This window comes from Acipenser ruthenus, chromosome 3 (genome assembly GCF_902713425.1).
Source record: "Acipenser ruthenus chromosome 3, fAciRut3.2 maternal haplotype, whole genome shotgun sequence".
NCBI classification, from domain to species: Eukaryota; Metazoa; Chordata; class Actinopteri; order Acipenseriformes; family Acipenseridae; genus Acipenser; species Acipenser ruthenus.
Genome location: NC_081191.1, coordinates 13025608 through 13039843, shown reverse-complemented (window position 1 = coordinate 13039843; position 14236 = coordinate 13025608). Strand labels below are relative to the sequence as shown.

Below are 14236 nucleotides of genomic sequence, written 5' to 3'. Positions count from 1 at the left end.
GAGCTAATTATATATATATATAAACAAACTGATTTATAAAATACCTCCTCCTACATGGCAGAAAGCAGACCCAGCTCAACAGAGGAAGATGGTAGTCAATGAGGTGCAAAATCAGGAGAGGATGAGGTGCGTAAAGGCAGTTTCCCAGGCCAAGCAGGGAGAATGGATGAGATGGGAGAGTGTGGAACAACACAAGACCTATGGTCAATGGAACAGAGCATGATCAGTTTCCGTATCAGGTCAACATATGATGTTCTCCCATCACCACAGAACCTTAATCTAACGGTAGGGGAGGATCCGTGGTGTCCTTTGTGTTCATCGCCAGCTACATTAAGACACATTTTGACAGGATATATGGTGGGTCTTAGCCAAGCACGTTTACTTGGCATCAAGACCAGGTGCTGCGATGTTTGGCCTTAGCATTGGAAGACAAGCGTAACGTGACCAACATGTTGCTACCAATTTCAACAATATATGACACACGAAGAACAACATTCCTCCGTCCAGGGGAGCAACCACCAAAAAAAGGTATTAAAACCAAAACTGGAAGCTGCTAGAGACTGGAAAATGCTGGCAGATGTTGGACAGTGGGTTATTTTGCCATCTTTGATTGCCACCACTAGCCTTCGACCTGATATTTTCTTGTGGTCTAGATCAGCACGCCTTGTTCATTTGGTAGAGTTAACAGTGCCATGGGAGGATGCTGTGGATGAGGCGTATGAGAGGAAGAAACTTCGGTACGATCAATTGGCTGCTGAAGCGGAACGGCAAGGATGGAGAGTTCAGGTTTACCCAGTGGAGGTGGGTTGTCGAGGATTTGTGGCACACTCTACAACCCGGTTTCTCAGAGACGTCGGATTCAGTGGTCAACAGTTGCGACACATAGTGAAGAACTTATCTGAAGCAGCAGAGAGGAGCAGCAGCTGGCTCTGGTTGAGACAAAAAGGTTCTGTTTGGGGACCTCAAGCATCGTAGAAAGAAAGCAACGTCGATGTAAAGGAAGGTAAGTAAGCTGGGCTTAGCTGAGTGGGGGATGGAGGGGATGATGCTGGGACGTCAGAATCACTGTTGAGCCCTCTTAATTATTATTATTATTATTTGTTTATTTAGCAGACTCCTTTATCCAAGGCGACTTACAGAGACTAGGGTGTGTGAACTATGCATCAGCTGCATTGTCATTTACAACTACGTCTCACCCGAAAGACGGAGCACAAGGAGGTTAAGTGACTTGCTCAGGGTCACACAATGAGTCAGTGGCTGAGGTGGGATTTGAACCGGGGACCTCCTGGTTACAAACCCGTTTCTTTAACCACTGGACCACACAGCCTCCTCCTTAAGGTGTCGTGAGCTCGTCAACGAAACACCAAGGATGGAAGGTGCCCACTTGAATACCCCAGAGAAGTACCCTACTCAGCTCAGTCCAGACGGTTGTCATGCTGATGCACTAGGGAGGCTGCACAGTGGTTGATCCCTGGAGCCAGTATTGCAGCCGTTGTGTGTGCTAATGCGCCAGGGAGGCAAAATAGGCTGATCCCTGGAGCCAGGATTACACTTCAGCCATCAACACCAGGCAGAAGGATATCTACATCATCAGATGGAAGGAAACACAGATGGATCACATAAGTTTACAGTAAAAGAAGTTACGTCTTAGTTGATGCTTATCTTGGCGAGAGCTGAGTCCAATATAAGCATGAAGTTTTAACACCTACTCTCATGTAATGGAAATCATTAAAACCTGCAGGATTGGGGCTCTCCAGGACCAGGGTTGGAGCCCTGATTTAAACAGTCGTAGCAACACGTGGGGACGTGTAACACTATATTTTTGGAACCCAGTTACTTACTCTTTAACAAGCACATCTATGAGAGGACAGAAACACACCTCTTCTACCTTCCCTGTGCTGAATGGTAGGATGTGGTCCATGGGGGTGTAGAAATTCCACATTCAGATCTTGAGTTCGACATCTTCCATGATGACTTTAGGGTGCTCAGAATGAAGAATAACTGAGTTTTACAGTTGGGTTTTCTATAAGGAATTATGTGCGCAGGTTTTAGATGGTCCAGATACTTTACATTAAAAAAAAGGTTATTTCACTGAAATTATTTAAATAATGTATATTTCTGATATTGTATGAGCTAAAGTAAATAAATACTTGTTTTTTGGCCATCTTGTTTTACTAAAGTTTCAAGGTAACACAAAGTGCAAATAAAATTATACATTTTTAATCTTAAATCATGTTTTAATTTTAGTCTAGAAGGTGTACAGAGTTGACACGTTAAGGTTGTCACAATGTTCAAAACAAATTAGTTTGGTTAATTTAAAGAAAAATACCATACTTAAAATGGTCATGTGCTGAAAACACAGGTGCAGAAAGGACCATTGGAACATATCTGTCTCTATTTATGCCTGATTTAAACAGAATTTTAAAACAATATAATGGTTGACACAGATCCTAGGACAGAGTTGTGAGGTGATTTTTTAAAAATTGCTGAAAAATATCTAGTAAAAATGAAGATATACTGAATGGTTGTTGTTTTCCTAAAAACAGCTTTTTTAAAACCAGTAAAGTATTTTTTAATGCTTTTAATTGTACAGTTTTTGCCCCGGACAAGGGTTTTTCTGGTGGAGACAAACCCCTAGTATAAAAAAAAACACATTCACACACACACACAAAAAAAAAAAAAACTATTTCAGTAAACATTCATTATTTACTGTGCTCAGCACACTTTAATATACAACTTAAATACAACAGTCTGAAGTACAAGTATTATTATAATAAATTATAAATTATACTTAAAGTTAGCAAGTGTATTTTGTCCCAACTCTCAAGAATCAGTGAATCAGAATATGCTGTCTTTTTACCAAAACAAGAACCGCAGTGGACGACGAGTGTATATCATAGGGTACTCAACTCCCACCATCCCACTGTTTTGTTCTCTAGAAACAGCGCATTGCACAATGTACGTAACAACCTGTGGAGACAGGATGCTACGCACTCTCGTTACGTGCGGAAGCAATTGAAGAATATTCTAGGTCGTACCATTGTAAAAAACAAAACACAAACATGAATGTCATTTATCGTAGAGCAATATAGCTAACTGGATAGTTACACGACTGTACTTAATATTATAATGTATTGTTGCTTTGTGTAAACTGTGTTGTCTGCTTATAAAAAATGTAAATGATAATGCTTAATAAAATTGCCACCCGCTTATCTATAGTAGTATGGTCCAGATCCTTCTGTTGCCACACCTGCCTGTGTAAAACGTAGTGATCGGTGTTTTTCTGTACGCGATTCAATAAGGACTGTACTGTCTGTATAAAATGTCTTACCCTGGGTACCCTGGAGCACCTGCTGGATACGGTGGAGGGGTAAGTACTAGTCGTAGTCAGGCAGTGATGAGTTTTTTCTGTGTGTGTAAATAGCAATTAACCAATATGACGACATGACGTAGACTTCTATTTTTTCTATTTTGGGGTCATAACATAAATTGAGTGTTTATGGTATTTATGTGATATTTTAGTTTTTGTGTCTGCAACCAGAAGTTATGTCGTAGAACCGTAGTGAAAAAAGGAAGTGAGATTAGACAACATTATGATTTTTCGGCGGAGAGAAAAACATCTCTCTCTCTCTCTCTCTCTCTCTCTCTCTCTCTATATCTATATATATATATATATCTATATATATATATATATATATATATATATATTATATATATATATATATATATATATATATATATATATATATTATATATATATATATATATAATATATATATATATTCCTGACAGTTTGAATATATCTTATTTATGCATTTTCAATTCCTCATTTTGGTGCAAATCCCAGGTGTCAAACAGTACACAGAACATAGTGCTGGATGGCTGTGTGAACTGCCAGTCTTGTCCCTTATGACTCCTGAATTATTAACGTTCACGTTTTGTTTATTCCATAGCCAATGATCATTTATGTTCCTTACCATTTTTTTTAAAATCTCAATTTTAATATTTTGCATGTTATGATTGATTATAGATTAAGATAGACATATTAATATATTTCCCGTGCATGGTTTATCAAGGAAGAGAGAGTGCATTTTTCTTAGTAGACTTTTAAACCCAAGAAGAGGCTAAATTTAGCCTGGTGACCATGATGTGTTATATAAAATATTTCTATTTAACCTTTGGCTGTGGTTGAAATCATAACTGAAATACTGAAAACGATTTAATAAACCCACTGCAACCGTTCCATCTAAATCATTAAAATGGCACATCCTATGACTAGGTTAAATACATTTAAAACTGGTAGAATGGAATAACATGGTGAACCTGGAAGAAAATCTGCTTGTTTTCTAAGGCAAAAAATCAACCCACTCAATTGCACATTCGCCAGTCTCAGTCTTAATGAAATCTTGATTCCGCAACTACATAACGCTTTGTGGAAGACAAAGTGAGGTTCAAGGAATGCAAAATTAACCAGCATGTTCTCAAGGGTTACCCAGAATTCCAATGGTAGATGCACTGTAATGGATTCCAGGTTCTTAAGATCATTACCACTTATTCTGTGAGGAGTAGAGACACAATGGAAAATTCACTATCAAACTGTTTGAAACACCTTTGTAAGCTGTAAAGTCAAGTAATCCATTAGCAGACTTGCTTGCTGGCATGTTTAGTTGCTGCACCGTGTGAAGGGTACAAAGGTAATGTGTGTTGTGCAGCTTTTGAATGATTCAGAACTGCAGGTGTGTATTCTGCACCTTTAACAGCCCCTCCCTTCCAAAGTTCCTGATAAAACACAGATATTGCTACTGCCTTGTAGGTGGAGAAAGTTGACACGTGATTTCTTGAAAATTTGTGGGGGCCTGGTTGCAACTATTTTGCTTCCTTAGGCCTCTTTTGAGTACTACTGTATGCTTGGCTAACACAAACCCACATTTGTAGAGTTACAGTTCTGAGCTTGCTTTCCAGCTGCAAATGTTAACCTGAGAATGTTAAACTAGGTTATAGTTAACAGCTGCTTCCTTGTAACTTATCACTTCCTGTGCTGTAGGTTCCATGGTCTGATAGCAGTGTACTTTTGAAATGAATCTGACTTCTTGGACAGGAAGCAGGCCTAAATAGGTACCAGGAAGCAACAGCAACATATTTTTAAGAAAGTGCATATCTGCATTAAGAAAAGCTTTACTTTCAATATTACTATAACATTAAAATATGCTGTGATAATTTGTGCAAGGGAAGATTTATATAATTTATTAGCAATAGGCTATGTCATTTTAAAATAAAATCAATTAAGAAGTGTCTAATGAATTAAACAGGCCTAGTGTACACCCTATTCTAGTTTGTTTTCTGTTCAAGTACAGTAAATGAGATGTGTGAAGGTGTGTTTGAAATGTTTGTATAGGGGCTGGTACAATGTTTTTTATTTTGGCTTGCTTCCAACCATAACAGTACAAAATGTCAGTGGCATATTATTGTTGCTATGCAACAAAACATATATATATATACAGTGCATGGATTTATCTTACATAATAGCATATGGAAACAGTATTTTTACCCATTATTATCATACTTTTTTCTTTTTAATTCTCTGCTTCAGTTGAAACAAAAAGTAAAACAGTTATTAGTTTCTTTTTAGTTTCATTTGATCAAAATGAAACTAACACTTATAGTTGGGGACTTTGAGAAATAATAAAGTATTTCCCCTTTTTTCATTTGTGCTTTGTTTCATATGTACAGTATCTTAAACATTACAATGTCAGGCGCAGAATGTGTTGGGAATATGTTATATTTTTGTTAAAATGAAAATGTACATTGAATACAAAGTTTGTGCTCCAATTAGTTTTTTTTAATTAGCAGCAAAATTGTATTTGAATGAGCATTGGAATCGCTTTGGAATGCACATTATTCCTGAAAAGTGTTATAGCTGTAAAAATGATTGTGGCTTCCAACCCAGCCATGTTCATCATTTAAAATGCATGAACTAACAACCTCAGCAATCCTTACAAGTGTACAGCACTGTATTGTTCTTTTCATACTTCGGCCAAGTAAAAAAATATGTGTGGTTCAGGTTACGCTGGAAAACAAAAATAGGGTAGGTAGATACAATGTTTTTTTTTTCTTTTTTATTTCCCAAACAAGTAGTGTGAGCATTGTAAAAGTGGCAAGTGCTATTTTACAGTACATTGTTAATAACTCTTGTTGTTCTTTCATTAGTTACTCTGTCGTTTTGCTTCATTCTCCCACCATCTCCCCTTTCTCCACCTCACATCTGGCTCAGTCTCATTTTGAGGGTGCATCTTCATTAATAAACTTTCCGCCTGCCTTGTTTTATGCTATAGGCAGGTAGCTCTAAGGAGTGAAATCACTGGTTTTGCCATAAAACATCTGTTGTAAATAAAGTAATTTTTGTAGGAGAGGGAAAAAAAAGACAGAAGAGAAGTCTCCTATTAAAAATCTGCAATAATTTTAAACTTGATGGAATGCAGAAAATAACTTAAAAGAGATGTGGCAATGAATTAACAAAGTTAAGTGAAACAAGTCAGAGTTTTAGCTTTAAAACTCCTAAATAAGTTGAGTTTTTTTTGTGCATTTTCAAATTAACATTAAACTGCATGAATTTCACTTTGCATGTCAGGCTTAACGTCAGTACCAGTTTTCTGTTATTAACCCCTGAGTATTGATATTATTATGGTTCTTGTGTTTAGACACTAAACCGCTTTTGTTTAAAGAGTGCATCCTTGTTTATCTTATACAAACATGTCTGCAAGGATGTATTTGCAAGTAACATTAATATCTCAAATCTATGTCACATTTCAATTTTGACAAATAAAAAAATGTTGGAATAACCAGGTCAAAGTGAACTAGTATTCATATACAGTAAGACATTGCAAATCTGAACATCCATAAGTTGACCACAGTATAGCCTACACACTAATACGATACAGCCAATCGAATAAATATGATTGCTCCATGCTAAGCTGTAAAAAAAAGTCTCTGAAACTGCAGGGCGCAAATAAAAATGAAAGCATTAAAAAATGGACAATATTAGCCTAACACTTGAGCCCTTTTTCCATACCATATACCAGACTCTGCCGAGTCAACGCCCCGGGGCGTAGAGTTAACGTTAAGGCAAAAGTGGGGGGAGAGGTGAAATAACAAGCAATATTACTGTCATATTTTTAACATTAGCTAGATAGATTACATGTAGAATTAGGCATGTTTAAAATTCAAAAGTCACAGCACAGTTACATTAAAGAATCAAGAAATGCAGTTAACATTTATTAAATGGTGAAATACAAAGTTAATGGTTTGATGTTGTTTAAAATGTAACCGTCATAATGACTGCCGGCGGCGGTTTTAGGTATGAGTATAACAGCGGCGGTTCTAGTGTTAAATGGTGAAACACAAAGTAAAGGGTTTCCCTGAAAAAAGGGTGCTGCGTAAGTCCACTGTAATGTAATTTTAAATGTTCATAAAACACACATTAACCTTTAAAGCTGAAGTTATAGCGATAGTTCAAACATGGCCGATGACTCGGCAGAATCTGATAGTATCCCAAAGTTCTTTTACAATAAAAAATGTAAAGACCATACAGACATCAAAGATCACAGAAATAAGAAACAAGCTATACAATGCATACAATTAAAAAAAAGAAAGAAAAATACATTAAAATCAGACAAAATAGCAAGTTACAAATAAAAAATGAACACGACAAAATGTATGCAATTAAATAAAGAATGGAAGGCTTTATATTATAGCCTAGTATAAACAGGTGTGTGGTGTATTTGTAAACCCTGATACGATATATCAAACAACTTTAGTTTTGTATTATAAGCTTTCACAATTATTTTCAGCAAATCGAGAGATCTTGCTCGGAACGCAGGATCGATGAGGGAGGCAGTGCCTGTTGTGTGCTGTTGTTTAGTTTGTCAGTTTTGGAAGGAAAAAAAACAAGGTAAGCTATTGTACTAATTTTTACTTAGTGTATTTAAGAGATGTCATAAGTGAATCCACACATGTTGTGATAACATTATTTTAAAAAACTAAAATGCAATTGCCCTTTAAAAACTAGTTGCCACATCAATTTCAGTTCCCGATGCCGCTTGTCAATTTCAGTAGGCTGCTGTTTAGCCAGAGAGCACACGCAGACGCAGGACAAGGAAAACATGCGTCCGGAACATTAAACGATTAAGTATTGGTGAGAAATAAAATAGGCTAGTATTCAAGATAAATAACAATGAAGATGGAGTGTGAAAATGGCATTTCACCCTGGAGTCTAACACTGGTTATAATTCTTTTTTCTGGTATGTGGTCGCATTTTTCAAACAGCAGTGCAAAACAGTACTTGGCGATACGCTGCAGCCGTGCTGCTCAGACCCCTGCGTTTTATATGAACTGAAGATCTTGTTTGCTACGCGGCTTCCGGAAAATCGCATGAGCGAAAACATGGCCGCACACAGCGGTCAGTTGTTCAGATTGATAGCGAAAAGTTTAGCCCGTTATCAGCAAAAAATATTTAGGGTAGGGTGGAAAAAATAGGGTTGGTCGGGTAACCCGAACCATACATTTTTTTTTATTATTTGGCCTTAGATAACTGCTTTCAGAAAGCTCATGGTACTTTACTGGGATTGGTGGACAAAATGTCTTTGCCTTTCACATGCTTAGTTTGTAATGCAAATACAGTTCCTTACATGTGTTCTGTAATATCCGTTACAACAGCCAAGGCATAGATCAAATGGACATGTTTTCAAGACATTTTACAAATTTAGAGCATGTGAATTTTATTAGACCATGTCCTGACACATTACCTGATGACTGTTTTGCATTCAAATTACTTTAGAGGGGTGGAAGGTAAAAAGGAAAAGTCATTTTTTGTGCAGTTTCATTAATATTCTGGTGTCTCTTTTCTTTGCTTTACAGTATGGCGGCGCCCCTGGAGCCCCTGGTTATGCAGGATTCCCTGGTCAAGCACAGGATCCTCTCTATCCTTATTTTTCTGCAGTGGCAGGACAGGTAAGGTTGTCTCTGTGGTCAAGTCAAGATTACAAATCTTTGGCTTGTGCTTTCATCAATGTAATGGTCATTTTTATAGTTTTAAACTCAACAAGTGCTTTATTCGCAAATTAAAACATTTCTGTGACGTCACCTCTTGATCTTTTGATTGATTAATTCTTGAATCTTCTAACTAAAAGTGGCTGTGAGGAGAAGGAAGGGGAGTGCGGATCAGGTATATTGTTTAACGCATCAACAATTAGTTAATTATAGTATTGCACATTTCAAGCGTAACATTTAGAAAAGGGCTTGCGATTTCAGTTTAGCATTTCATATTGTTTGAGCTTCTTCAGTTGCATTATAACACTGAAAACAGTTCTGGGTTCCTAACACTGTCTTTGGTGGATAAAGCACTGTCGACAACAAAGGATGGGTTTAAACAGGATGGTAACTGTATGTTTATGTGTTCCATGAAATACCCTGTGAAGGGGATATGGAGAAGTCGCACTTCAGCTTTCTCAGTATCTGGAAAACCATCTGTCCAATTGTCCCAAAACTTAGTATATTACTTAGTTTAAATTATTGAGAGTCTCAGATTCTGGAGATATAGGGAGATGTCTGTATGTATGCCACACTTAAATGTTTGCATATATATGGAGAATCGCTTATCAAAGTGACATGAAACTTGTTACTTTTTCATCGTACTGATAGCTCTCATTTTGAATTTACTGCTGTGGCGGAGGATGTCATTTGTTTCCCTTGCTTGACTCAAAAGCTTAGTTGGAAGTGTAAATTAGCAGCACTAACTAATCAGTAGTTTTACACTACAGGCTGGTCTTCCTTATTTATCTTTATTTACTGCTGTATAAATAATAAAATAAGCAGCAACATAAATAACCACTATGACTGTAAATACAACATCAGAGTAACATGAAAAAAACTGACCTAAAGTAGAGTTGTTTTTTACCTTTCTTTTTTCCTTTCCATCTAGGATGGCCAAATAGACGCTGATGAGCTCCAAAGATGCCTTACCCAGTCAAACATTTCTGGAAGCTACAAACGTAAGCTGCTAAAACGTTAATCCGTTTCTTCTTTCATGCAGAATTATTTAGGCTGAACCTTGTCTCGTGGGAGAGTGTGTACTCATCCTCCCTGAAGCACAACCATCAACAATCATTTCTACATATCCTTGTGCTTCTCCCAAGATTCCTTTTGTGGGAGTGCAGCAGAAACATCTTTACAAAGGAAGGTCCTTAACAGAATAACTAAAACTGGAAACTGTGAATGTGTCTGTAAATGTGTCTGTAAATGTAAATCTTAATTATGTTTTTTGTTGTATCTTTTATTTGCAGCATTCAACATTGAGACTTGCAGGCTGATGATCAGCATGTTGGATGTATCCTTCACTTTCAATTAACCCATTTTTATATGGCTTATAATAAGGACTTATTTTCTGTTTTTTATTAGTCATTTTTCTGTGCTTACTTTTCACTTTTTATGTACTGTATGAAATTATTGTTTTCGATTTACTTTTTTTAAGGCATTTTTTTACATTTTGCCACAATTTTCAATTCTGTTTTAAGTTCCACGAGCGTGTAAATCCTACCTGTAGTACTATAATATAGATTTAAATCTCGCAAGCAAGAACATCTTCATTTAAATCTCGCAAGCGTGTTACAATCCTCCAATAGAAATGTAGGAATTTGCTGCCACTCAGTAGTTGGGGTGGGTTTAAAGTATTCAGAACGAATCAATGTGAGTTACAAGTCAGGAAGGAGAGACATTGCCCAACTGCATTGGGATTTGTTATATTTACTTTTTAATTTGTAGGTTTTTTTTTTTTTTCACAGGGAAAGAGGTGAAGTCATCTTGAAATGAGTAACCATTTCCAGTGTTTTTTGGCTATACAACGATTTAATTATTTATTTTTGTATAAGGGGTGTTTTATCGTTTTTTATCAGTTAAAACTGAAAATGGGAAGCCCTACTTATAATTTATAACAAATGTTAAACCCATGCAGAATTTCATAATAAACATTGTGATTGTTACTACTTCCAGTATTTTTAACACACAGAAAACCCAGCATATCTGATCTTCTCATACAGTGTGTTCCAATTGTTTTTACTGTAAATACAAAGAAATAAGCAAAATAATACACAATGTTTTGTATTGCATGGAAAGTTGCAAATCAGTAACCAAGCATAGTCAGAATTGTGATTTTTTTGTTTGTTTGTTTGTTTTAGTTCTGTACAGTTGGTATTTGCTTACCAACACACTGTTTTGAAAATGTCTCACAATATCATATAAGCAGTATGCTGTTTCCTACTTGCCAACCAAATGTTCTACTACCTTAACACAGGTAGTAGATAATGTAATAATGTGTCATTTAGAAGTTATGTGATGCTGTATTTCACAGGTGCTTGTAGTAAATAAAGCTATTAATGCTATTTCAGAATAAGCCAAAGTACATTGAATCTGATATAACTGAATCTGGAATACAGATAATTGTTGCAATAATTGATAGGGCACTTTAAAAGGGACTATCACCCTTAAAGGGCTGACACACCTTCATTTTAGTGTTCCTTAACATTATGTCAAAGAGGGATTGCTCTTGTAAAATGGGCTTCAATGAATTCAAGGAGTTATGGGCTGTTTTAAGTGCCTGGAAACAGCACTTCATGACTATGGACAAGGATAGGAGTGGCACAGTAGATCCTGAAGAAATGAGGCAGTCGATTGCTAGCATGGGTAAGTGAGTCTAGCCAGAGTTACATACAGTATGAATTACATTGGTAGCCAAAACCAGCTATTTACCTGTCGTGAGACTGTCGCAGTGCGGTAACACACTTCATGAGAGTAAAGTGCAACATTACCTTGAAGTCATGAGTACTTGCAGTGTATACTGTACATACTTGAATGCTAAAGAACTATGTAGTCAATGGAAGTGCAAAATGGCTTTATGGATTTGTATTTATTTTTCTGTTTGCTGCAATTGCTTTAATACTTGTTTTCCTTTAACTTTCTGTTTCTGTAGGTTACAGTATAAATCCCAGTGCTCTGGTTGTAATCCTAAAGCGATATAGCACCCACGGGATGATTGCTTTTGATGACTATGTGGCTTGTTGTATAAAACTTAGGACCCTGACTGGTACGTTTTTCATTTTTGTCTTCATTGACTTTCTTAGCTTCTTACCAAGTATGAGACCTAGATACTATAAGGGTTTGGAAGAAGCAAGCGAATAGTCCACACTGGCTGGATAGCATAGCAAGCTTGTACTGAAGATGGCCATACTATAGGCCTTCAGTTACCATCTAAACAGGTGTGTGGCAAGCGTTATTAAAGTAAAGGAGAGTAATTCTTATGTCTGGGTACACAGTATTGCATTGTACAGAAAACATAAGAACATGACTTAGAACCGCATTAGTTATTGGTTTTGGGAGAACTACATATCTGACACTACTTAATGTAAAACTGGAAGAAACGACAGACTGTGCTGTTTAGATAGGATTCCGTATGGTATTCAGAGAAATCGCAACACTGGGACCAGGTAAATTCTCATTAGCACTGAGAGGCAGTCTTTCATTTACATTTTATTTTACTAAGATAGACTTGCAAGAGAAATCAATTGAAGTTTGACAGAGCATGGGGGAAAAAAAGCATTTTCAAAAACAATTACAGGATGTCATAAAAATGTTTGCACAAGCCCAGCTTTACAGATCTTCAGGTGATTTGTAGGTGTCTGGTCTGAGAGTGAAAGGGTTCCTGGGGAGTTCCCAGTTGAACCAGCTCGGAATGGGGCACTGATGTTCAGCCGAGAGATGATTTCACTGCCAAGACATTTTGGTCAAAAGGTTTTTGAACTTAAGGATTTAGAAGAATTACTATTGCTATTGTATTATCTAATACAATAGTTACTGTTGCTATTGTATTATCTAATACAATAGTTTGGATGTGCGAGAAAGTATAATCTACTTTTACAATCTACCAGAACAAGATAAAGTTAACAAAAAGGTAATTTGATACAATACATTTTAACATTATCGCCTGCTTTTAGCGGTAAACGGACTGTGTGAAAGCAGTAGGACAAATACATAAAAAGCCATAGATGGTATGTGTGCGTGAATTGTCATTTATACCTAGGAATTGTCATTTGGATCTATTTTTTATATAACAGATGTGTGTTTTTCATTCCAGATGCTTTTAGAAGAAGGGATCAGAGTCAGCGGGGTGTGGCCAGCTTTGCATACGATGATGTAAGTTTTCTGAAGACATTTCTGAACTTCTTTGCCAGTCAGTCCCACCTCTGGGATTGAAAGTAGCATGATGCTTTTCCTGTGCTCCTACACATGTACTGTATTTCCAGATGCATTGTCCTTTATTAGTTGCTAATAATATGCAAGTTATTATGAATCTCGTTTAAATTATATAACAGTTCCATTCAGAATTTCTTTCAAAAGATAGGCTTAGAAGTGATGTAAAAGGTCAAGATATCAAAACCATTGTTAAAACACGTTAAATGTTACAAATGCAGCCTGTCAAACACATTTTTTGGTTTTAAAAAGTCTGATATTCACTGTCAAAAACAAAATCTCTTTTTTTTTCTTTCAGTTTATCCAGTGTATAATGAGTATCTGAGCAATCCGAAGACCTCAACAATGACATTCTGGTTTTTTTTACATTCCATGTTTATACACGCAGCATTATTACTTTATACCGTGTAACAGGTGTGCATGAAATTTACATTTTGTGTTTTTTCTAATGATAAATGTATTTTTTTCTTACATAAACATTTTATTTTACTTATATGTACTAAAAAAATAATAATTTGTTTCCTGGGAATTTAAAAACAATTACTGTTGAAAATGGTTATAATTTAAATACTGTTATAACAATTAAACTGGATTAACAATCTAATGACATGGTGGCTAATTCCAGGTTTAAAACTGATGCATCCAGTACTACTGCATACAGTAACACAAGCTCAAATATAATTTAAAGTTTCTTAATAAACTCCTGACAGAATATAGCAATATGTATACATTCCTAAATGTTAGTTATATAAATATACCAATACCTATAGGATATATTAACTTCACAAGGATATGTGTCTTCCATGTTCATCAAATCTCAGACTGCAGTACTTGACATAACTAACCCTAATGAAATGCCTCTGTTTAAAGAATGTAACCTGGCTGAGATCGCACCTTTTATTTATTGAAGCTTCATGTACCAGTGTGTGGCGAACCATGA

General features: G+C 36.2%; 1 protein-coding gene across 1 annotated transcript; it reads left to right on the top strand.

Moving 5' to 3' along the window:
- The first annotated feature begins 3210 nt into the window (after positions 1–3210).
- On the top strand, positions 3211–13900 carry LOC117394883 (sorcin-like). Its single transcript, XM_033993561.3, has 8 exons — positions 3211–3370; positions 8914–9006; positions 9977–10046; positions 10338–10381; positions 11586–11733; positions 12020–12133; positions 13181–13239; positions 13595–13900. Exons 1-8 carry the CDS (start codon positions 3323–3325, stop codon positions 13619–13621), a joined length of 603 nt encoding a protein of 200 aa, XP_033849452.2. The 5' UTR covers positions 3211–3322; the 3' UTR covers positions 13622–13900.
- The last annotated feature ends 336 nt before the right edge of the window (positions 13901–14236 follow it).